General features: G+C 43.2%; 1 protein-coding gene across 1 annotated transcript; it reads right to left on the minus strand.

The window, feature by feature from the left end:
• Positions 1-1307: 1307 nt before the first annotated feature.
• FAM110D (family with sequence similarity 110 member D) lies at positions 1308-24067 on the minus strand. Its single transcript, XM_060784466.2, has 2 exons — positions 23949-24067; positions 1308-5553 (listed from the first exon to the last, which is right to left on the minus strand). The coding sequence occupies exon 2, from the start codon at positions 5423-5425 to the stop codon at positions 4370-4372; it is 1056 nt and encodes a 351-aa protein (XP_060640449.2). The 5' UTR covers positions 5426-5553; positions 23949-24067; the 3' UTR covers positions 1308-4369.

A 24067-nucleotide genomic window follows, 5' to 3' on the forward strand; every position in this document is an offset into this window, starting at 1 on the left:
CCAACAGTGGAATTGAACCAAAGTTGGCACACAGAACTCCCATGACCAACAGAAAATACTGGAACGGTTTGGTGGGCATTGACCTTGAGTTTGGGAGTTGTAGTTCGCCTACATCCAGAGAGCACTGTGGGCTCAAACAATGATGGATCTGGACCAGTGGTTCTCAACCTGGGGTCCCCAGATGTTTTCAGCCTACAACTCCCAGAAATCCAAGTCAGTTTACCAGATGTTAGGATTTCTGGGAGTTGAAGGCTAAAAACATCTGGGGAACCCAGGTGGAGAACCACTGATCTGGACCAAAGTTGGCACGGATACTCAATATGCCCAAATGTGAAAAATGATGGGCTTTGGGGAAAATAGACTTTGACATTTGGGAGTTGTACTTGCTGGGATTGATAGTTCACTTACAATCAAGGAGCGTTCTGAACCCCACCAATGATAGAACTGGGCCAAAGTTCCAACACAGAACCTCCATAACCAACAGAAAATACTGTGTTTTCTAATGGTCTTTGGCGACCCCTCTGACACACCTCTGACACACCCGACCCCCAGGTTGAGAAACACTGGACTAAGTGCTCCAAAGCAGACGTGGGCCAACTTCGACCCTCCAAGTTGAAGTCCAAAACACCTGGAGGGCCGAAGTTGGCCCATGCCTACCCCAGAGGCATTATTAGAATTGTCAATGAAAAATGAGCATTACTAATTATTGAAATACAAAGCAGCAGCAGGAGAGACATGATGTCGTTTGAAATGTATCAGCCAATGACAGTATTAACCTGCCGGGCATATTTGTGTTTTTCCAACTTTGTGTGATAAAGCCCTAAATCAACTTACCTGTAATGTGATCTTCCATTTCATCAAGCATTACCGTCTTTTCCGGTGAGTCATGTCAATTTGTGATCTGTCTGAAATATGATAGCCTCGATTTGGCGACACTTGGGGGAACATTTTCTTTTCTTCCAGGAGGGAGCAGGAACCCACCCAAGGGCTCTTCAAGGGACCAATGCTGCCTTCCAAGCCTTCCACAGTTGCCCACCCCAGTTGAACACAACATGCAGCAAAGTCTTCCATTTTAAAAACATTTTGGGGCGTCGCAGAACATGCTTTGAGAACCGCTGTAATCTATCAATATATGAAACTGCAGGAGTGTCGGATTGTCAGAGTGAAAACTCATGAGCTGGAAGATTCAGGGCCTCAAAAACAGCAGGTGGAGGGGCTGCATGAGGTCCCAGGACACCATTTTGCCCCGTCCCTGATGTCTACCAGGCTTCCCAATGATTTCCACTCACAGAGAAGTCAGGCAGGTTTTATAATCAATTTCCGTTTTTTAATTAAGAACAATACATAGAAACACAGGTCTTCTGGTAGCACAGCAAACCAGCTTTAACAAACAAACAAAAAAAAAAGTTGGAACGAACAGAGAGCCACATACATTGGGATTGAAATGTCAAGAATCATAGACAAAACCAGAATATAAATTATTTTCCATATATTCACCCACATCCCACAGCAACCAGTTGCTTTTTATTCCATTGTGAGACAACCAGACAATCTCTGCCCGATCAATTATTTGTAATTATCTCATTATAATAACGATCTCATTGTCATAGTTGAATCAAATCCTTGCTCCAGGAAAAAAGGGGTGGGTGGTGGGAACTACTGTGGAGCGTCAGGTTGTGTTTTCACAACCCTCTGAAGCCAGCCAGGCAAAATGGATGTAAAAAGACCCAAAATTAGTCCGAGAGCTAAAGGGGAGGAGAGGGGGTTGGAACCAAATCTTCCTGGTGAAAGTCCAACTTATTCTGCTACACCAAAAGGGAAAAAGAGAAAGGCACCTTGGCTATTATGTCTCCTCCTTCTATGTGATATAGTCAGACCTCCATATCCACGGATACAGCCCTCACAGATTCTACCATCCCTGGCAGAAAATATTCCAAAAAACTCCAAAAAGCGAACCTTGATTTTGCTATTTTATATAAGGCAAACCATTATACTATGGCATCGTACATACGAGGACTTGAACATCTGCAGATTTGGATCTCCAGTGAGGTGTTCCTGGAATTAAGTCACAGTGAAAACCAAAGACCTCACTATGTGTAGTAAATTCCTTATGGATTAATGAAGAATTATTCCAGGAGCCAGAGAATTAGGAATGAAATCCCTTGTCAAAATCTCCAACCTGCTTTCATAATTTAGATCAGCGTGTCTCAACTTTCCTAATGCCACGACCTCTTAATATAGTTCTTCATGTTGTGGTTGAGCCCCCGGTGGCGCAGTGGGTTAAACCCCTGTGCCGGCAGGACTGAAGACTGACAGGTCGCAGGTTCGAATCTGGGGAGAGGCGGATGAGCTCCCTCTATCAGCTCCAGCTCCTCATGCGGGGATATGAGAGAAGCCTCCCACAAGGATGAGACAAACATCAAATCATCCAGGCGTCCCCTGAGCAACGTCCTTGCAGACGGCCAATTCTCTCACACCAGAAGCGACTTGCAGTTTCTCAGGTCGCTCCTGACATGACCAAAAAAATGTTGTGGTGACCACCAAAAATAAAATTATTTTCGTTGCTACTTCGTAACTGTTACTGTTATGCATCATAATGTAAATATCTGATATGCAGGATATATTTTCATTTACTGCACAGAATTTGGCACAAATACCCAATACACTCAAATTTGAATACTGGTGGGGTTAGAGGGTGAGGGGATTGATTTTGTCATTTGGGAGTTGTAGTTGCTGGGATTTATCATTCACCTACAATCAAAGAGCATTCTGAACTCCAGCAACAATGGAATTGAACCAAACTTGGTGCACAGAACTTCCATGACCAACAGAAAATACTGTTGGTGGGCATTGACCTTGAGTTTTGGAGTTGTAGTTCAGCTACATCCGGAGAGCACTGTGTACTCACACAATGATGGATCAAACTTGGCACAAATACTCAATATGCCCAAATGAGAGCATTGGTGGAGTTTGGGGAAAATAGACCTTGACATTTGGGAGTTGAAGTTGCTGGGATTTATACTTCATCTACAATCAAATAGCATTCTGAACCCCACCAATGATAGAATTGGGGCAAACCTCCCACACAGAACTCCCATGACCAAAAGAAAATACTAAAAGGGTTTGGTGGGCATTGACTTTGAGTTTTGGAGCTGCAGTTCACCTACATCCAGAGAGCACCGTGGAATCAAACAATGATAGATCTGGACCAAACTTGGCACAAAAACTCAGTATGCCCAAATGTGAGCACTGGTGAAATTTGAGGGAAATAGGCCTTGCCATCGGGAGTTGTAGTTGCTGGGATTTATAGTTTGCTTACAAAAAAGAGAGAATTCTGAGCCTCACCAATGATAGAATTGGGCAAAACTTCCCATGCAGAACCCCCATGCTTTGAAGGGAATAGCTGGCAGGAGCCTCCCTCCAGCTTTGCATGCTCTTCCTCACCCCACACATGTGCACCATGTTGCCATGTGTCGAGCATGCCTGCTCTCCCCTCCCAGCTTGGAGTCTCAGAAACAGCCCTCCCTTTGGCTGAGAAGCCAGCCAACCACAGTGGAGGAAAGCTTTTGGTGGGAAGATTCAAAAAGGAAGAGAAAGACAAGTGGAGAGATCTTTAGCCTTCCTAATACTATCAGAAATATATGTTTTCTGATTGTCTTTGGCAACTCCTCTGAAACCCCCTCACGACCCCCCCCCCAGGGGTCCTGACCCCCAGGTTTAGAAACACTGATTTAGACCTTTGTTGATCCAGGCAGGTATATTCCCAAATTCAGTTTGAGTATCCCTTATCCAAAATGCTTGGGAGCAGACATGTTTTGGTTTTTGGATTCTTTTGGATGTTGGAATACCTGTAATTGCACATACGTACATCAGGAACTACCTTAAAGATGTGATGCAAATCTAAACAAGAAATTAATTGATGTTTCATATAGCCTTTCCACACACAACCTGAATGCCATTTTACACACAATGTTTTTAAAAAATAATTTTGTGCACGAAACAAAATTGGTCTATACTGAATAATCAGAAAACAAAAGTGTCACTGTTTCAGCCACCCGTGTGCAGGATTTTGGAGCATTTTGGAATTCTGGATAAGGGATGATCAACCTGTACTCCCCATTCTGCAACTGATACTCATATAAGGTCAACACAGAATAGTTTTGAACTGTTTCACTCCTACAGAGATGATCCCTTTATTTCCATATTGACAGAGATACTTGACTTCAGACACCAGGTCTTTGCTTGTACAGCTTCCCCACAATGATAGCCTACGTAGGTGAATCTGATCCATGCAGATTCAGGGAACGGAGAGGTGTGAATATCCCACCTCTTCCTCGTGCTGGCATTGCCTTTGGGGCCAGGACATGGCTTACACAGTGGACTCCTTGGACATAGTCTGGGCCTGCTGGCAGCTGTACAACCATTTTATGACCCGGGCGTTTCTCTCGACAAGGGAAATGGAGGCGGGCAGCTTCTCGCTCAGCTCTTCGGCAGGTCCTTCCTCTCCATTGTGTGAAGGACTTCCACCATGCAGAGAGCTGGCCGAACCCACACTCCCCAGGAGCCAGCAGGAAGAACTTGCGTCCCAGTTGCCAGGTTTGAACCGCTCGGCTCCCAACACTTCCACCAGGTTCCGGTCCAAGCCGCAATAGTTAAAGAAACGCTCTTTCTCTGAGAGAGGCAGAGAAGAACTTGGACAAAGTTGTCTCTTTGAGTTTGTTGGGCCAGGAATTGCAGAGGGAAGGATGGAGTCTCCATCCCGCTGAGGATGCTCACCACTTTCTGAAGGAAACCCAGTGGAGCCGGCCAGCATGCCTACTGAATGCACAATTCTTGTTTCCTCTTTTTCTGTTGGCACCCACACCATGGGGGTCTCCTCTTGCGTCGCTTGCAGGTGTCCATCTCCAAATAGACTCCTTGGGGACAAGGGGCTGTTGTGCCCATCCCTAAGTGGGCTCTGAAATAGCCTCCTCACAATGCCGTAGCTCTTGGTGTTCTCTTTGTTGACGGCTGAGCAGTCCCGTTTCTGCCGGTAGATGACAAGCGAGTCCGGCCTCAGCAAACGACGCCCACCCCCTCTCCGCGCTATAGGAGACTGAGGAGAAGGAGGTGGTGGAGGCAGCTTCTTAGGCCCAAGGCCATCTTTGGCAACAGCTAAGCCCTGAGAGAACTCGTGCTGGTGGCGGGTGAGAGGTCTCCTGCAACAAGGAGAAGACTGGAGGCTGTAGCAGAGCAAGACTGGCTCTTGACGCCTGTTGATCACTTGCTGAGATTTGACATATTTGGCTTTGTCAGCCTCCAGTCTTTCTACAGCACTTGGGGTCCGGATCCCGCCGGTTCCCTCCAGCTGCTTACGAAGATAGTCTGGACCTCGATTCAGTAGCCCCAGAGGAGAAAGTCCATCTTCTGGGTGTAGAGGCCGCATTTTATATCCACTGTTTGGGTTTCAGTTGAGGGATATCATGCAACTTTCCAAACCAGAAGTGCTTCCAGGAAGGATGGCCACATCAAATGGAGGGAATCATGTCACGTGTGGGTGATAAGAGCTCAGCCCTGCAAACAGAAACAACAACTAGTTAATGACATAATATAAAACCAGAAGGGCATCTATTACAGCAAATGAATCCTAAAAACGTGACAATATAGACAAAATAAATGGTGCATTAATCACAATGGCCCTGCTTTTCCCTTTTAATGTCATGACCTCCCTTCCTGGTGTTGTGGGGAACCATAAAAGTAGGCCAGTCCTTGACCTGTAGCTCATTTGAAGCAAGGGAGAAGGTTTCCATGGAAACGGGGCTGTGAAGGGGAGGGCCAAAGTGAGGGATATGAGGTGAGAGAGAAACCAACTGTCAGATGGAACTTTGCTTGTAACCACACTGTATGCTTTGAAAACTAAAGCCTTTCCAGTCTGTCTGTGAGGTAATTTCTTTTCTAGAAAACTGCATATCAGTACATTTAAGTAAAGGAAACATTTCTTGAATGTTTTGATAAGTCACAGATTTAGGACATTTCTAAATTTTGACATTGTGACACCAGCCAAGCCATGTTTCCAGATAAAGCAATATATTCTGTTTTGCTCTGAAGCAATGATCCCCAAACAAAGAACCCTATTACAATACGTTGTTATAGCATTGTATTCCACTTTAACTGCCATGGTAACATCCTATGAAATCCTAGAGTTTAGAGAGGAGCAATTGGAACTCTCAGGCCCCAACTACACTGCCATACAATCCAGGTTCTGATCCCAGATTATCTGCTTTTGATCTGGATTATATGGCAGCGTAGACTCATAATCCAAAGCAGATAATCTGGGATCAGATACTGGATAATTTGGCAGTGTAGATCCAAAGTGTAGATCCAGACCAAAAAAAACAATCGAACAGGGTGCTTGAGAGTGCAGTGCACACCTACACTGTGGATTTAATGCAGTTTGGCACCATTTATTTGCCAAGGTACAATGCTAACATTTTACAAGGTCATTTTTGCCAAAGGAGACTGATGGTTCATCAAATTACAACTCCAGGATTGCATAACATTGAACCTGGAGCCGTGGCAATTGAAGTAGTAACAAAGTGCTTTAATGTTATGATGCAGCCACTCCCCTGGAGTGTAAGTGTTTTCGTTGGGATTCAACCCTACACTGCCCAAGTCCTCAACAAGGAGCAGTTAGTTTAAAATAGTCTGAGGGTTTCCCTTCCCCCATGTCTCCTGTATGACAGTTGGAATATATCTAATTTCGTCTCTCCTCTCTGTTTCTGCTATCATTATTATTGGTTGTTTAAAATGGATACTTTCTACTGCAAGCTAGTAGGCCTGGGTAACAACGGAAAAATTTGTTTCTAAAATCGATTTGTTTTTTGGGTTTTTTTGCGTTTTGATATTTAAAAGAATTCCGAAATTTTTCTTTTAAAAAGTTCAATATTTACGAAATTTCGTAAATGTTAAAAAAATTACGAAACATTAACGAAACAAATACGAAACAATAACGAATCGATTCGTTAATGGCGGACGCGACCGCACAATACACTAAAAAACCTCCAAATGGGACAGGGGGAACTTCTGAAGCTTCCCTCTCCCTCTGTTGTTGACTGTTGGTGTGATATTATAATTTTTTTTCACTAATTAAACAAAAAACAACTATAAAACTTGCCCCAGACATGTGGAAATAATAACGAAACGACCTCAAACCGATAACGAAACGAATACATAACGAATCCGAAGCATTTACGAAACGAATTTAAAAATTCGTTTCGTTTTTAAGTTGCTCCAGAATGGTTCGTTATCGCTTTGTTATCAAAAAAAATAACGAATTAAAAAAATAATTTTTAACGAATTACGAATTAACGAAACGAAACTGCCCAGCCCTACAAGCTAGGTGCCCCTGGTTGTATAATGGGTTAAACCCTTGTGCTGGCAGGACTTAAGACGGAGAGGGGGTGGGCGTTAAGGTGGAGAGGGGGTGGGCGTTAAACCTAGAAAGAATTGACTTGAGAACAGGCTGGCATTACTATATGTGGTACGAAGATCCAAAAAAAGAAAAAAATTGAAATAATTTCATTAAATCGGCTATTATGAAAATTTGGCAAAAATACAAATCGAAATATGTGAGAAAACTCCACTATGGTTGTCCCCATTAGAGGCTACACAAAGGAGAGAAATGGGATGGAATAATTGGCCAAAATACAAAGAATTATTAAAAAAAGAAGAAGGTGTGACAGTAATAAAAACTCAACAGGAAATGAATATGATAAATAAAAAAATATTGTGGTATCAACATAGGCAAATAAATGAATGCTATAAGAAAGATAAAAGAAAAGGCTTTCAGGAGCAAGACGCCTTTTGGGACAGTATACAAAAAACCGAAAGAAAGATCATAACAAAATTATACAAGAAATTAATAGAATGGAGCATGGAAACAGAAGGTGAAAAAAAAAACATGAAAAGATGGAACAAAAACCTGGGGAAAATAAAAGAAAAGAAGATTGGGAAAGAATTTGGAGAATAAAGATCAAATATACGTACGCAATAGATTTAAAAGAAAATTGGCTTAAGGTGGCACATAGATGGTATATGACCCCTCAAAAATTAGGAAATTCTTATAAACATATAAATATAAAATGCTGGAAATGCGAAAGGATGGAGGGTTCATATTTCCACATGTGGTGGTCGTGTTCAAAAGCTAAATTGTACTGGAAAAAAAATTCACAAAATGATACAGGAAATGCTACACATAAAAATCCCATTCAAACCAGAGTTATTTTTATTAGGCATAACAAATCCAAAGATAGATAAAAATACAGATAAACTTCTTTTTTTATTGAACACAGCAGCAAGAATTTGTTACGCAAAACTCTGGAAGAAGGAAGAGACTCCAGAAATTAAGGACTGGACAGAAAAAAATATTAGACATTAGAAACATGGACAGATTAACATATCTGATATCAAAAAATAAAGGAACCCCAATAAAAGAAACTGACTGGACAAATGTGACAAATTATCTGAAACAAGGAAACAGAAACACAATAATATAAACAGAAAAGAAAACAGAAAGAAAACACAGATGGAAGAAAGAAAAGGAAAACCCACTCGGAAGATATAAAGGAAGTCAACGAAGAAGATGTATACCATCTGTCTCTGCTGTGTTTAAATTTTCGCTATCTCTCTTTTTCTTTTTCTTTCTCTCTTTTCTTGTTTTCTTTTTTTTTGTTTCTTGTTTTTGTTCTCTCTACTTCTCTCTTTCTAGTCACTCTTTATTTTTTTTTCTCAATTTACTATACTGTATTTCACAAAAGGAAACTTTTAATAAAGATGATATTAAAAAAAAAAAGACCGACAGATCTCAGGTTCGAATCCAGGGAGAGCGTGGATGAGCTCCCTCTGTCAGCTCCAGCTCCCCATGTGGGGACATGAGAGAAGCCTCCCACAAGGATGGCAAAACATCAAAACATGCGGGCGTCCCCTGGACAACGTCCTTGCAGACGGCCAATTCTCTCACACCAGGAGCAACTTACAGTTTCTCAAGTCTCTCCTGACACAAAAAAATAATACTGCAAGCTTTTTTGAATCTGACAACTGCCTTCTTACACTTTAGTGTGGAGAGTATGTGTGCGTGCTTTGAGATCTCTCTCTGCTTGTGTGTCAGGAGAGATGTAGTGATTGGTATTTTTTTCCTCTTTGAAACCTTAGAAGAGATGGGTGTTAAAGTAGCTCAGACCCAGTTCTTTAACTATTAAGTTATGTAGTTATTATCCTTATTATAGTAAGTAAATCTTTTGTGATTTTTTACAAAAGATTGGACTCTGCATATTTGCCTCCTAAGTTCTGAATTCTTTACATGTGTTCTTTACAGACACATCACAAGGCATTTCACGCTTTGTTTGCTAATGAGCTGATACTCATCTTCTGTATCCTGTTTGTTTTTGGATGCCCTGCTTTATTTTAGGGTAGTTTTCCCTAACAGTTTTAACTTTTGTGCTCCATTATCAAAAGACTTGGCATTTGAAAGCTCAGTCAAGGCTCAATCAAGGGCCAAAACAGACTCCAGACAGTGAGGATGGTCAAATCAGGATGAGCAACACACTACTGGGCACATTGTCAAAGGGACTCATTTATTTTTGGTGTCTCTACAATCCAAAAGGAAGTGAGGCAGGAAAAAATAGGAGAGGCCAGCCTTATCTTTTGCGTCTCAGCCATCTCCAGAACAAAGCAAACTACACCAGAAGCACATCACTGGTTGACTCTCCACTGCAGGCAGGCGGTCAGTTGTAAGAGGGAAGCAACAGAGAGAAGGAAACCAAGCCCGGGCTAAAAGGAAGGAGATGAGAGGAGGCTCACAGAGGGTGCCATGGACCCTCTTTCCTCTCGGTGAAGTTTGGCATAAATCTCAGCTTCTGAACAGATTGTATCTTGGGCTGGAACATATTGTTGGCTATTTTTTTTCCTTAAAAGAAGCCCAAGATACTTGGGAGGATATTTTTTTAATAGAATGGCCAACTTCTTGATTTCAGGGCCAAGAGATTGAACTTGGGGAGATCTGGTGAACTTGAGGAGGTGATCCTGGCAGAATTTGGAGGTGATGGGACTTCCAGATCTCCCAGGCTGCAAAGAGGTGGATTATTTATTTATTTTTATTTATTTTGAACATCTTTACCCCACCCTTCTCAACCCCAAGGGAGACTCAGGGCAGCTTACAATTGGCAACAATTCAATGCCGCTTCATAAAATACAAATAGCAAAAATAACAATTAAAACCATGAACATTAAAATAAAAATTAAACAGTATACTTACGATCCATTTAGCCATTGTGTCGGGTTTTACAATGTATTGTAATGTAATATAGCTGAGTCATGCACTGCTAATGGACTTCTATTGGAAATGCTGAGTCATGCATTAACTGTATATAGGGAATCATTTGGGGAATGTGTTCTGGCCTAGTCCAGGCGATTGTGAATGACGTAATCCTGGGTCTGAGTTAAGTTAATGAGTTGGGAACCAATCAGAGATTGCTATGTGTAATTGTATAGAATTGTATATAAGGAAGTCATGTACAGTATATATTTCTCTCCTTGTGCTGTGATGCTGTTCGTCGAAGGCTCTACGTAATTGATTAAAAGAATCTGTCTGCTAAGACAAGATATAACCGTGTGCTGTGGTAAGTTTGTAGTGTCATCTAGATTGGAGGGGAAAACAATAGGAAAACTGACAATGGCAGGGCATGTGCTCAAGTGCCTGTAAAGAGTTCCAGAGTGACTGCAGTTTGTGGGAGCAGTTGACTGAAAATACTGTGCAGGAAGAAGCTACTGGAAAGCGCTGAAGTTGTGCAACTGATCTGCTGCTGAATTGTGAAATTAATCTCAACATATTGCCAGTCTGGTGGCTATTTATCTAGCCATATACTAATGATTACTCCACTCCACTTATCCAAATCTACTTCCAAGCCATAGTCAAATATTGTCCATTGTCCTTTAACCTGATTGCCTGAAGGCCTGATTTTACCTTATTTCAGAAGGTGACGAGGGATGACGATGATCTAATTTCCCCGGGAAGCGTATTCCATAGGCAAGGGGCTACCACCGAGAAGGCCCTGTCCCTCATCCCTGCCAAATGTGTTTGAGACAAAGGTGGGGCCGAGAGCAGGGACTCCCCAGAGGATCTTAAGCTCCGAGGTGGGACGTAGAAGGAGATACGTTCAGACAGGTATGCTGAACCAGAGCCGTATAGGGTTTTATAGGTCAAAACCAGCACTTTGAATTGTGCTCGGAATTGGATCGGCAGCCAGTGGAGCTGACACAACAGGGGGGTGGTATGCTACCTGTATGACGCTCCAGTGAGTAATCTAGCTGCCGCCCGTTGGACTAATTGCAGTTTCCAAACAGTCTTCAAAGGCAACCCCACGTAGAGCGCGTTGCAGTAATCTATTCGGGATGTGACAAGAGCGTGGACCACCGTGGCCAGATCTGTCTTCCCAAGGTATGGGCGCAGCTGGCGCATAAGTTTTAACTGTGCAAAAGCTCTCCTGGCCACCGCCGAGACCTGGGGTTCCAGGCTCAGCAGTGAGTCCAGGATCACTGGGAGTCAAACTGGTAATCTTGGGCTCTATCAGCCTCAATTAATCCTTTGTCTGCCCACTTTTTCCAGGTGCTTTTTCTCTCCACTTTTCCACTTTGTTATCAGATTACTTCAATTGCTGCGAAGGGACTTCAGTGCAAACTCCATGAACTCTGAGTCCCCCCTCGGGGTTTGAGAAGGGCGGGATAGAAATGTTGTAAATCTATATAAATAAAAATGTAAAGTTCGTTTGTGGGATTAACAGAACTCAAAAACCACTGGGGGAATTGACACCAAATTTGGACACAAGACACCTCTCAGGCCAGCGGGTGACCAGCACTCATAAAAACACTGAAAAACACAGCAGAAGGGACTTAAAAAACAAAAAACCCCACAAAAAACAACATTACAACACATACGCAAAACCACACATATATACACAAACACACATATATACACATATATATGCATATACACACACAAAACACATACACAGAAAGGACGAAGGAAGGGAGAGGAGGAGGGATGGAAGGAGAGCAGGAAGGAAAGAAAGAAGGGTAGAGAAGGAAGGAGGGAGAGAAGAAGGGAAAGAAGGAGGGAAGGAGAGAAAGAAGGCAAGAAAGAAAGATAGAGAAGGAAGGAGGAAGAGAAAGAGGAAGAGGAAGAGGGAGAGAAGAAGGGAGAGAAGGAAGGAAAAAAGAAGGATAGAGAAGGAAGGAGGGAGAGAAGAAGGGAAAGAAGTAGGGGAGAAAGAAGGAAAGAAAGAAAGGTAGAGAAGGAAGGAGAAAAAGAGGAAGAGAAAGAGGGAGAGAAGAAGGGAAAGAAGGAGGGAAGGAGAGAAGGAAGGAAAAAAAGAAGGATAGAGAAGGAAGGAGGGAGAGAAGAAGGGAAAGAAGTAGGGGAGAAAGAAGGAAAGAAAGAAAGGTAGAGAAGGAAGGAGAGGAAGAGGGAGAGAAAGAGGGAGAGAAGAAGGGAAAGAAGGAGGGAAGGAGAGAAGGAAGGAAAAAAGGATAGAGAAGGAAGGAGGGAGAGAAGAAGGGAAAGAAGTAGGGAAGGAGAGAAAGAAGAAAGGTAGGTAGGGAAGGAGAGAAAGAGGAAGAGAAAGAGGGAGGGAAGAAGGGAAAGAAGGAGGGAAGGAGAGAAGGAAGGAAAAAAAGAAGGATAGAGAAGGAAGGAGAGAAGGAGGGAAAGAAGGAGGGAAGGAGATTAAGAAGGAAAGACAGAAGGGTAGAGAAGGAAGGAAGGAGAGAAGGAGGGAGAGAATGAAATAAACAAGTGAAAGAGACAAGGAAGGAGAGAAGGAACAAAAGAGAGAAAGAGGGAGGGAAGGAAGGAAAGTGACAAGACAGGATGGAACCAAAGAGCAAAGGAAGCGAGAAAAGAAACAGGTAAAGAAGGAAGGAAGGAGAAGGGAAAGAAAAAGAGGGAAGGAAGGAAGGAGAGAAAGAAAGGAGAGAAAGAGGGAGGGAAGGTTGGCCACAGCAACGCATGGCGGGTACAGCTAGTAATAAATAAATACATAAATACATAAATAAATAAAGGACAGCAGGAAACTGTCTTGCCTTTCCCTGTATTTCTCATACCATTGCCCCTCATTAATTTCAGTATGTCTATAACAAAGCAAAGCGAAACAAAGTGCCAAACTTGAAAGCAGCGTGATTACCCCAAAAGTGAATCATTCACCAAACTCAGGAAGATACTAATGGGAATCAGTCACAGCAGTCGACTCATGTGTAATTTCTTCCCACATCTATTCTCACCTCTCCTTTTCAGGGGGGAGAAGGGGATATCTGCCCTGACAGAAAGGGGCACAGGGTCAGGCCATGACTGACTGCAAAAGGGGGCATTTGGGTCCAGCTCAAGGGTGGTAAACCCACACATCCACAACCCTCCCCCTTCCCTTCAAAGAAATAACAGTTGAGGACTTCTTGTAATAGGAGTAAAGACACAAATGGTGTGTTAACGGTCACCTAATCACACATCAAGAATAGTCAGAAAGTCAGCAGGACACTAAAAGAGATACACACCAAATATTTGGCACCAAACCAAGCAGCTTAAAGTCGAGTGTGGGCAAAGTTATTTTTTCAGACTCCCCAAATAAGCCCCTTTGCAGCATGACTTGGGTGTTTTATACTTTTGCAGATTGGACTGCAAACTTGAATATGCGCTGCTTGCACGCTTGAATCCTGAAAATCTATCAAACAAGTCCATTTCTCACCCAACTAATCTCTAGTGAGCCTTTTCATGCATACAGACTTAAAAGGGCTCAGTTGCTTCTGATGCAGATCTAACCGAACAGATCCCTCTCTACCTATTAAATTCTATGTCTGTTTTCCTTCTGAAGTAAACTACAGTCATGTTCCCTTCCCAAATTCCATATCTGGAAAAATACTTTCTTTACATATAATTCCCACAATTCTGCACAACTATGGCAGCTGGGGAATTCTGTGCTTTGCAGTGAAAACATTTCTGCTTATCTGCCAAATTATGTTGATTTTGAGGTTGCAAGAGGTAAACATCTAATTCCATTCCTTCGGGCAACAGTTGACCCTCTACTCTTCTTTTTTTGAGTTTAAGCAAAATATTTCCCTAGGAGCTACAAATACTTTCAGTAGATAATAATGATGTCACCATCAAATCCCACCATCTATCCACCCATCCATATATTGCCAGTCCTGAACTCCAGTCAGCCCTTGAATACGACCAGCCCTCCTGTTTTGTGGATTACATCATTTGTGGAATAGTTGAATTTGGTTACTCTAGGAAGAACACATCTAAGAATCTGTATTTATTTATTTGTTGTGTCAGGGCAACCAGTCAATTGTATTACATTTCTAACAGAACAAAGCAAACAAACAGACAAAATACAAAATTTGCGAGTTTGGTAGTTGATTAAATGTCCTTTGACCAGTAGCTGGCCACTTGGAATGCCTCTGGTGTTGCCGCAAGGAGGTCCTCCATTGTGCATGTGGCAGGGCTCAGGTTGCATTGCAGCAGGTGGTCAGTGGTTTGCTCTTCTCCACACTCGCATGTTGTGGATTCCACTTTGTGGCCCCATTTCTTGAGGTTGGCTCTGCATCTCATTTGGTATCAGCCATTGGTTGAGGTTCTGGGTTTGAGCCTGCCACTTTTGGACTCTCGCTTGCTGAGGTGTTCCAGCGAGTGTCTCTGTAGATCTTAGAAACTATTTCTTGATTTAAGTCGTTGACGTGCTGGTTGATACCCAAACAGGGGATGAGCTGGAGATGTCACTGCCTTGGTCCTTTCACTATTGGCTGCTACTTCCCGGCGGATGTAAGCAGTGTAATTTCTGCAGTGGTGTAGGGCGCAGACACCCCGTGATAATGCGGCATGTCTCATTAAGAGCCACATCTACTGTTTTAGTGTGGTGAGATGTGTTCCACACTGGGCATGTGTACTCAGCAGCAGAGTAGCATAGCGCAAGGGCAGATGTCTTCACTGTGTCTGGTTGTGATCCCCAGGTTGTGATCCCCAGTTAGCTTTCGTATGATATTGTTTCTAGCACCCACTTTTTGCTTGATATTCAGGCAGTGCTTCTTGTAGATCAGAGAACCGTCCAGAGTGACTCCCAGGTATTTGGGTGCGCTGCAATGCTCCAGTGGGATTCCTTCCCAGGTGATCCTCAGAGCTCGGGATGCTTTGTTCTTAAGGTGAAAGGCACATGTCTGTGTTTTAGATGGGTTGGGGATCAGCTGGTTTTCCCTGTAATAGGCAGTAAGAGCACCTAGAGCTTCGGAGAGCTTCTGTTCTACCATCTCAAAGCTCTCTGCTTGAGCGGTGATGGCACGATCATCAGCATAGATGAAACTCTCTGTCCCTTCTGACAGTGGCTGGTCATTTGTGTAGATGTTAAACATGGATGGAGCAAGCACACTCCCCTAAGGCAGGCCGTTCTTCTGTTTCCGCCATCTGCTTCTCTGGCCCTGGAACTCAACAAAGAAGCTCCTGTTTTGTAGCAGGTTTCCAATGAGGAAGGTGAGGTGGTAGTCCTCTGTGATATTACACATTTTTCTCAGGATGAGGCGGTGATTCACTGTATCATAGGCTGCTGACAAGTCTATGAAGATAGCTCCTGTAATCTGCTGCCTTTCAAAGCCATCTTCTATGTGCTGAGTCAGGTTCAACACTTGCGATGTGCAGCTTTTGCCTTTCCTGAAGCCAGCTTGTTGTGGGATCAGACATGGGTCTATTTTTTCCATTAATTCTATGCAAAATTAGTCTCTCCAGAACTTTGTAGAGGTGGCACAACAGGGAGATTGGTCTGTAGCTTTTTGGGTCGTTACGGTCTTTGCCTGGCTTCAAGATGGCGATGACTCTTGCTTTCCTCCAGATTTTGGGGATCTGACAGGAATCTGTAGGTCCTCCAGCATAACTCTATGGCCAACTTCCTGAAGTTGATTATAAAGTCGTATTGGAGCACCTAGAGATTCATACAGAGATGTGCTCTCAGATTTAACTTTTTTTTTCAAAGTACGATTTCCATATTTTCACAGAGGTCCTGCTAATATAACCACAGCAGCTGTGGAATATCTACTGTTTGTGTTTTGAGGCATACTAAACGGTCCTAAATGGTTCAGGATCTGCCTATCTTCGAGACTGCATCCTCCCCTATGAGCCCCCACAGTCCTTAAGATCTTCCAGGGATGCTCTTCTCTTGCTCCCACCCCCATCTCAGGCGTGGTTGGTGGAGATGAGAGAAAGTACATTCTCGGTGGTGGCCCCTCGTCTCTGGAACTCTCTCCCCAGGCAGATTAGGCTGGCACCCTCTCTATCCACATTCCGTAAGGAACTAAATATATGGATGTTTTGTTGTGCATTCGACTGACAACTCCTTTGTCAGATCGTCTCCAACAATGACCTGAATTCAAATTCCTATATTTGTTTACTATATTTTTAAGTTAAGCTGAAACGATCCTGTTTAATTGCTCTATTCCTATGCTACTATACCAGTGGTTCTCAACCTGGAGGTCGGGACCCCTGGGGGGGGTCGTGAGAGGGTATCAGAGGGGTCGCCAAAGACCATCAGAAAACACAGTATTTTCTGTTGGTCATGGCGGTTCTATGTGGGAAGTTTGGCCCAATTCGGTCATTGGTGGGGTTCAGGATTTTCTTTGATTGTAGGTGAACTATAAATCCCAGCCACTACAACTCCAAAATGCCAAAGTCTATTTTTCCCAAACTCCACCAGTGTTCATATTTGGGCATATTGAGTATCCATGTCAAGTTTGGTCCAGATCCATCATTATTTGAGTACACAGTGCTCTCTGGATGTAGGTGAACTACAACTCTAAAATTCAAGGTCAATGCCCACCAACCAAATCCTTCCAGTATTTTCTGTTGGTCATGGAAGTTCTGTGTGCCAAGTTCAGTTCAACTCCATCCTCGGTGGAGTTCAGAATGCTCTTTGCTTGTAGGTGAACCTTAAATCCCAGGAATCACAACTCCCAAATGACAAAATGCACCCCCCCCCCGAACCCACCAATATTCAAATTTGGGCGTATCGGGTATTTGTGCCAAATTTGATCCAGTGAATGAAAATACATCCTGCATATCAGATATTTACATTACGATTAATAACAGTAGCAAAATTACAGTTATGAAGTAGCAACGAATGTTATGGTTGGGGGTCACCACCACAGGAGGAACTGTATTAAGGGGTCGCGGCATTAGGAAGGTTGAGAAACACTGTACTATACATTCTGTCCACCTTATTGACCAGTCTATCCTTTAACTCGTTTCACATATTGGCCCCCTCCCCTCCAAAAAAAAAACAATTCTGTTGTTGCTTATGATGCTTGTTTATGGTTGTTTATGCTGTTTTATGCTATTTCAACATGTTATTTCTGCTTTTAATTGTATGTTGCCTGGGCTTGGCCCCATGTAAGTCACCCCAAGTCCCCTGGGGGAGATGGAGGCTGGGTAGAAAAATAAAGTTCTTCTTCTTCTTCTTCTTCTTCTTCTTCTTCTTCTTCTTCTTCTTCTTCTTCTTCTTCTTCTTCTCCTCCTCCTCCTCCTCCTCCTCCTTCTCCTTCTAGCCTTAAACACCCAGAGAGATAGAGATACGAATCTTTATTAAAGATTTCCCCTGACCCACTTCCTGTGGACTGAGAACAATGAAACTTGGCACAGTTATTAGTCCTTCTCTACATAGGTATCACCTAGGGACACACACGTCTCCCATCTTTTTAAGCGACTGTAAACACTCCGCTTGTAGAACTCGACAGTTTGCTCCAAAAGCCACGTTGTGACTTCGGAAATCAGAGTCTCATCCTCTGAAAAATGCTTGCCCTTCAAAAATAACTTCATTGTTGGAAAGAGGTGGAAGTCCGATGGTGTGAGGTCGGGTGAATAAGGAGGATGTGGTCCAATTTCAAAGCCACAGGAGCATGCTTCTTCCATTTGGGCAACAGGTGAGTTGTGAACTGGTGCACTGTCTTGCAGAAGGAGGACACCTTTGATGAGTATGCCACATTATCTCTTGGTTTTGATGGCCTCCTACAATTTCCGCAGTAGTGAAGCATAGTAGTGATCATGGTACCCTTTGCTAGGAAATCCATCAATACTACTCAAAATATTGTGAGCATGACCTTGCCTGCTGAGAGTTGGGTACGTGCCTTCTTTGGAGGTGGTGAGTCATGATGCTTCCATTGCATCGACTGGACTTCAGTCTCAGATTCAGAGTGATGGACCCAGCTTTAACCCTGTGTGATCAGTCTGTTGAAAAAGTCCTCCTGGTTTCCATGGCACATTGTTGTCAATAGAGCCTGAGCGCATGCAACTCGTTCCTGCTTCTGGAAAGTTGTCAGCAGCTGGGGACCCAGCGAGGAGATACCTTATGCATGTGAATATGGTCTTGGGTGATTTTTTCCATGGACCTCAAACTCATCTTGACATTTGGGCTAGGTGGTGAATGGTTATGTGGTAATTTTTCAAAATGGCAGCCTCCACATGCTGGGTGGTGTGTTCATCAATAGCAGAGTGGGGTCGCCCTGGAATTGGAGCTGTTTCCACTGAAGTCCAACCACATTGGAATTGACAATGCCAGTTCTTGACTACATCACATGAAGGGGAATCATCACCATCTCTTTCTTCTCATCAAACATCTTCTTTCGTGTGCAGCCTTTCAAGTAAAGGAACTTGAGGACTGCTCTGTATTCCACTGGGTCCATTATAAAATCTCATACCACTTCAGTACCTGTAAAACCAAGACCTTCTGAGTTGTAACCAAAATGTGCTGCTGGATCAGTTTGTAGAAATGACTTCAAGAGGAGACCCATGCCATCGTGTCCACAAGGATCAGATCACTTTTACTTTGGCAGCGATCCTCTAATTGTGCTCCGGGGTTCCCCAGGCACCTCACCTCCTTTGGGATTCCGCTATTATTATTGTTATTGTTATTATTATTACATTATTAATAATAATTTAATTATTAATTATTATTAATTATTTATTATTATTATAAATACATATAACTGTATTCTCAATTTGCTTCTGACATGATAAATAAATTATTAATATTATTATTTGATACATAACAAGATTAGTACACAGCAAACAAGATCACTATGCTGGCTTTTGTGTTTGATCACACACCGGACACTTCTAAAATTACAACAGCAAAACAGCAGAGAGGAAACAACCAGGCACATCTTAACACCTCTCAACAAAAGATTTTCCCAGGCTCAGCCAGGCCTTCAAATGCTAATGAAGGTGGTCAGTTGAAACATTCACACCTAGCTCCAGCAGAGAAAAGCTCTTTGCCCCACCCCAGCCATTCCAAAGATATATAAACCCGTTGTCCTAATTCCAACAGACCTCACTACCTCTGAGGATGCTTGCCATAGATGCAGGCGAAACGTCAGGAGAAATGCCTCTAGAACATGGCCCTATAGCCCGAAAAAACCCACAAGAACCTAGTGATTTCAGCCATGAAAGCCTTCGACAATACACTTCCCAAGTGTCTAGGACTGTGTGATTTACCAGCGAATAATGCATGTGGATCAGAGTAGGGTGGCCTTTTGCATGTGACAGATGGTAATTTTGTCAGTGCTGATTGTTTTTAAGTGCAGGCCAAGGTCTTTAGGCACTGCACCCAGTGTGCTGATCACCACTGGGACCACCTTTACAATTATTTATTTATTTATTTATTTACTTTGCTTGTATACCGCAGTTTCTCAGCCCGCAGGCGACTCAATGCGGTTCACAACAAGAGCAAAAGTCAATGAAACAACATACAATATTTAAAACCATTAACAGCACAATATACAAAATAATGACACATCAATATAACACATTAGCATCTCATAACTAAAATCGTGATCCAATTCGTCATCCATAAATTCCGTTCCTATATTCATCGTTCATTGCACTATTTAACCGAACGCCTGTTCAAACAGCCAGGTTTTTAGTTTTCTTCGAAACACCATTAATGAAGGGGCTGATCTAATGTCCCTGGGAAGGGCGTTCCACAGCCGAGGGGCCACCACAGAGAAGGCCCTGTCCCTCGTCCCCGCCAGCCGTGCTTGTGATGCAGGCGGGATCGAGAGCAGGGCCTCCCCAGAAGATCTTAGAGTCCTGGTGGGTTCGTAGGCAGAAATACGTTCGGATAGGTAGCTTGGGCCAGAACCGTTTAGGGCTTTATAGGCCAACGCCAGCACTTTGAATTATTATTAAAAAGGCTGAATGGCCATCTGTTGGGTTGTTGGGTTGTTTGATTGTGTTTTTTTCTGCATGGCAGAAAGTGTTTGGACTGGATGGCCTTGGGGGTCTTCCATTGAAATACTATTAAGTTTATGTTCGTGAAAGTTGTTCTTCATTTCAAATATTGTATTTTTAATTATTATTTTGCACTGTGTGAATTAGTTCACACAAACACTTGCCATCTATCTGCCACTGGCACGGCCTAGGTCTGATATAAGTACATTACATTATATTTATATTTATTGGGGCTCCATGAGAAACTTTTTCTTCAAAAAGGGCTCCACGGCTGAAAAAAGTTTGAGGACCCTTTCCCTATGGAAAAGAGGGTGGGAAGTCCTCCAGGACACACAAAACAAGCCACCAATTACTGCTGAACTTTTGTCTCTGGAATCCAGAGCTATAAATAAGGCCGCCTGGGGCAAGCCATCGCCCTCCTCCCTGGGTCACGCCCTGCAAAGTGGGATCTTAACTACAGGGCAGCTGTGACCAAATGGGACACCAACATGCAGAAGCCGGAAAAGACTCCCCAAAAGCCACGTCCCAGTTTGCAGACTGGGAACATGAGAAGTGAAAAACAGGACAGCTCAGGGGAAAGTCTGTACGAGGGGCACCAAAATCAAACAGGGGTTTGTTTGTTTTTTTGTCGTGTCAGGAGTGACTTGAGAAACTGCAAGTCGCTTCTGGTGTGAGAGAATTGGCCGTCTGCAAGGACGTTGCCCAGGGGACGCCCGGATGATTTTTGATGTTTTTATCATCCTTGTGGGAGGCTTCTCTCATGTCCCCGCATGAGGAGCTGGAGCTGATAGAGGGAGCTCATCCGCCTCTCCCCAGATTCGTACCTACAGGAGTAGGATATGGGGTTTTGATACTGCCTGGCCCCATAATCTGCAATATAGATAGACAGACTTATAGCCACAGAGATCTGGATGGGTAAAGTCCTATTCTACAGCATGTGTGAAACACAATCCTTAGTTTATATGGAGTGGAAACCACTCCTTAGAGTAGTCGTTCTCAACCTTCCTAATGCCGTGACCCCTTAATATGGTTCCTCATGTTGTGGTGACCCCCAACCATAAAATTATTTTCGTTGCTACTTCATAACTGTACTTTTGCTATTGTTATGAATTGTAATGTAAATATCCGATATGCAGGATGGATTTTCATTCACTGGACTAAATTTGGCACAAATACCCAATATGCCCAAATTTGAAAACTGGTGGGGTTTGGGGGAATTGATTTTGTCATTTGGGAGTTGTAGTTGCTGGGAATTATAGTTCACCTACAATCAAAGTGCATTCTGAACTACACCAATAATGGAATCGAACCAAACTTCCCACACAAAACCCCCATGACCAACAGAAAGTACTGTAAGGGTTTGGTGGGCATTGACCTTGAGTTTTGGAGTTGTAGTTCACCTATATCCAGAGAGCACTGTGGAGTCAAACAGTGATAGATCTGGACCAAACTTGGCACGGATACTCAATATGCTCAAATGTGAGCACTGGTGGAGTTTGGGGAAAATAGATCTTGACATTTGGGAGTTGTAGTTGCTGGGATTTATAGTTCACCTATAATCAAAGAGCATTCTGAACCCCACCAATGATAGAATTGGGCCAAACTTCCTGCACAGATGATAGAATTGGGCCAAACTTCCCATGGCCAACAGAAAATACTGGAAGGATTTGGGATGAATTGACAGTGATTTCGTGGAGATGCAGTTCACTAACATCCAGAGAGCACTGTCAACCCAAACGACTATGTCCAAGGGATTCCTAAGGCCATCAGAAATATGTTTTTTGATGGTCTTTGGTGATCCCTCTGAAACCCCCTCATGACCTTCCAAGAGTCTAGTTCCCCAGGTTGAGAAACATTGCCTTAAAGGTTGATTTATTTATCTTGTTATTTTATGTATTTTATTGTGATGAAATTTGTGTTGTTTTGTATTTTATTTTGCTGTACATGGGCTTGGCCTCAAGTTAGGCGCCCCGTGTCCCCTTCGGAGAGATGGTGGTGGGGTATAAATGATGATGATGATGATGATGATGATGATGATGATGATGATTAATATTATTATGTTAGTACTAGCTGTACCCGCGACGCGTTGCTGTGGCCAACCTTCCCTCTTTCTCTCCTTCTTTCCCTCCTTCCTTCACTCCCTCTTTCCTTCCTTCCTTCCTTCCTTCCTTCCTTCCTGTCTTTCTTTCTCTTCTTCCTTCTTTTTCTATCTCTTTCCTTCCTTCCCCATTTTCTTTCTCTTCTGCTGTCTCTCTTTTCTTCCTTCTCTTTCCTTCTTTCCTTCCCTCCCTCTTTCTCTACATCTTCCCCCCTTTCCTTCGCTCCCTCTTTCCTTCCTTCTTTCCCTTTTTTCTTTCCTTCTCTCCTTCCTTCCTTCTCTAACTTTCCTTCCTTCCCCCTTTTTCTTTCCCTCCTTCTCTCCTTTCTTCTTTTTCTACCTCTTTTCTTCCTTCCTTCTCTCTTTGCTTCCATGCTTCCTTCTCCCTTTCCTTCTTTCTTTCCCTCCCTCCCTCCCTCTTTCTTTCTTTCTTTCTTTCTTTCTTTCTTTTTTTCTCCCCTTCCCTCCCTCTTTCTTCCCTTTTTTCTGTATTGTCATTTAGCTTTTGGGGGCTTTTTTCAGTCTCTTCTGCTGTGTTTTTCAGTGTTTTTATGAGTGAAGGACATACATTGGGTGGTTAGGTGTATTGTGTCCAAATTTGGTGTCAATTCCCCCAGTGGTTTTTGAGTTCTGTTAATATCACAAACAAACATTACATTAGGTTCTTGTGGGTTTTTTCGGGCTATAGGGCCATGTTCTAGAGGCATTTCTCCTGACGTTTCGCCTGCATCTATGGCAAGCATCCTCAGAGGTAGTGAGGTCTGTTACATTTTTATTTATATAGATTTACAACAAGACTCGTGCCCAGAGGCAGCCCTAGGTAATTTTCAACGGTAAGCAAACAGTATTTTGGTGCTTCCCCCCCCCCCCCAACCAATCACTGATATATATTTTCTGTTCATCATGGGAGTTCTGTGTGCCATATTTGGTTCAATTCCATCATTGGTGGAGTTCAGAATGCTCTTTGATTTTAGGTGAATTATACATCCCAGTAACCACAACTCGCATATGTCAAGGTCTATTTTCCCCCAAGAGCGCCTCAAGAGCGCCCCTGGGCAAAATCAACTATACTGCAAATGCTTACTTTGCGTAATGGGTTGAGCCGCCCCTGGTTGTGCCACAAATCCCATCATCCCCCTTTGGCCTGGTCAGGATCAATGGGAATTGGAGTCCAACCCATCTGGAATGTGTCAGGTCGAGAAAGGTCACTCTACAAGTAGCACAGGTTTTGATCCCTGCTCAACCATGGAAACCCATTGGGAAACCTTAGACGGCTCGCGCTTTCTCAACTCCATAAAACTGTGTGATAAGTTCACATTGAAGTTGCCAAAAGTTGAAAATGACTTGAAGGCACTCACCAGCAACAGCATCCTGAATCACACACACACTTTGGAATGGATAGAAAACGCCCCCAATTAACATTACATGAAATCTTTTGCCATCCTCTTGAACTTGGATACAGTGGGATGTAGGGGCTGCATCCTTTTCAACCTAGTGCATCATTCAAGGCAGGTGTGACTGTCTAAAGATTGACCCTGCAAGATCCTTCCAAAAAGCACTTACCTTCCTATCTGGACAAAGATGTAGCAACACAGCTGTATATTGAAACGGCGACAGCAGCAGATTTTCCTGTCCAGAGAAAGCCTCTCAGACCAACAGGCAAAGTGAATTCAGCACTTCCA

Source organism: Anolis sagrei, chromosome X (genome assembly GCF_037176765.1).
Source record: "Anolis sagrei isolate rAnoSag1 chromosome X, rAnoSag1.mat, whole genome shotgun sequence".
Lineage (NCBI taxonomy): Eukaryota > Metazoa > Chordata > Lepidosauria > Squamata > Dactyloidae > Anolis > Anolis sagrei.

Excerpts from the sequence above, each read along its gene's own strand:
- FAM110D (XM_060784466.2), bottom strand. The coding sequence starts at position 5,425 with ATGCGGCCTCTACACCCAGAAGATGGACTTTCTCCTCTGGGGCTACTG.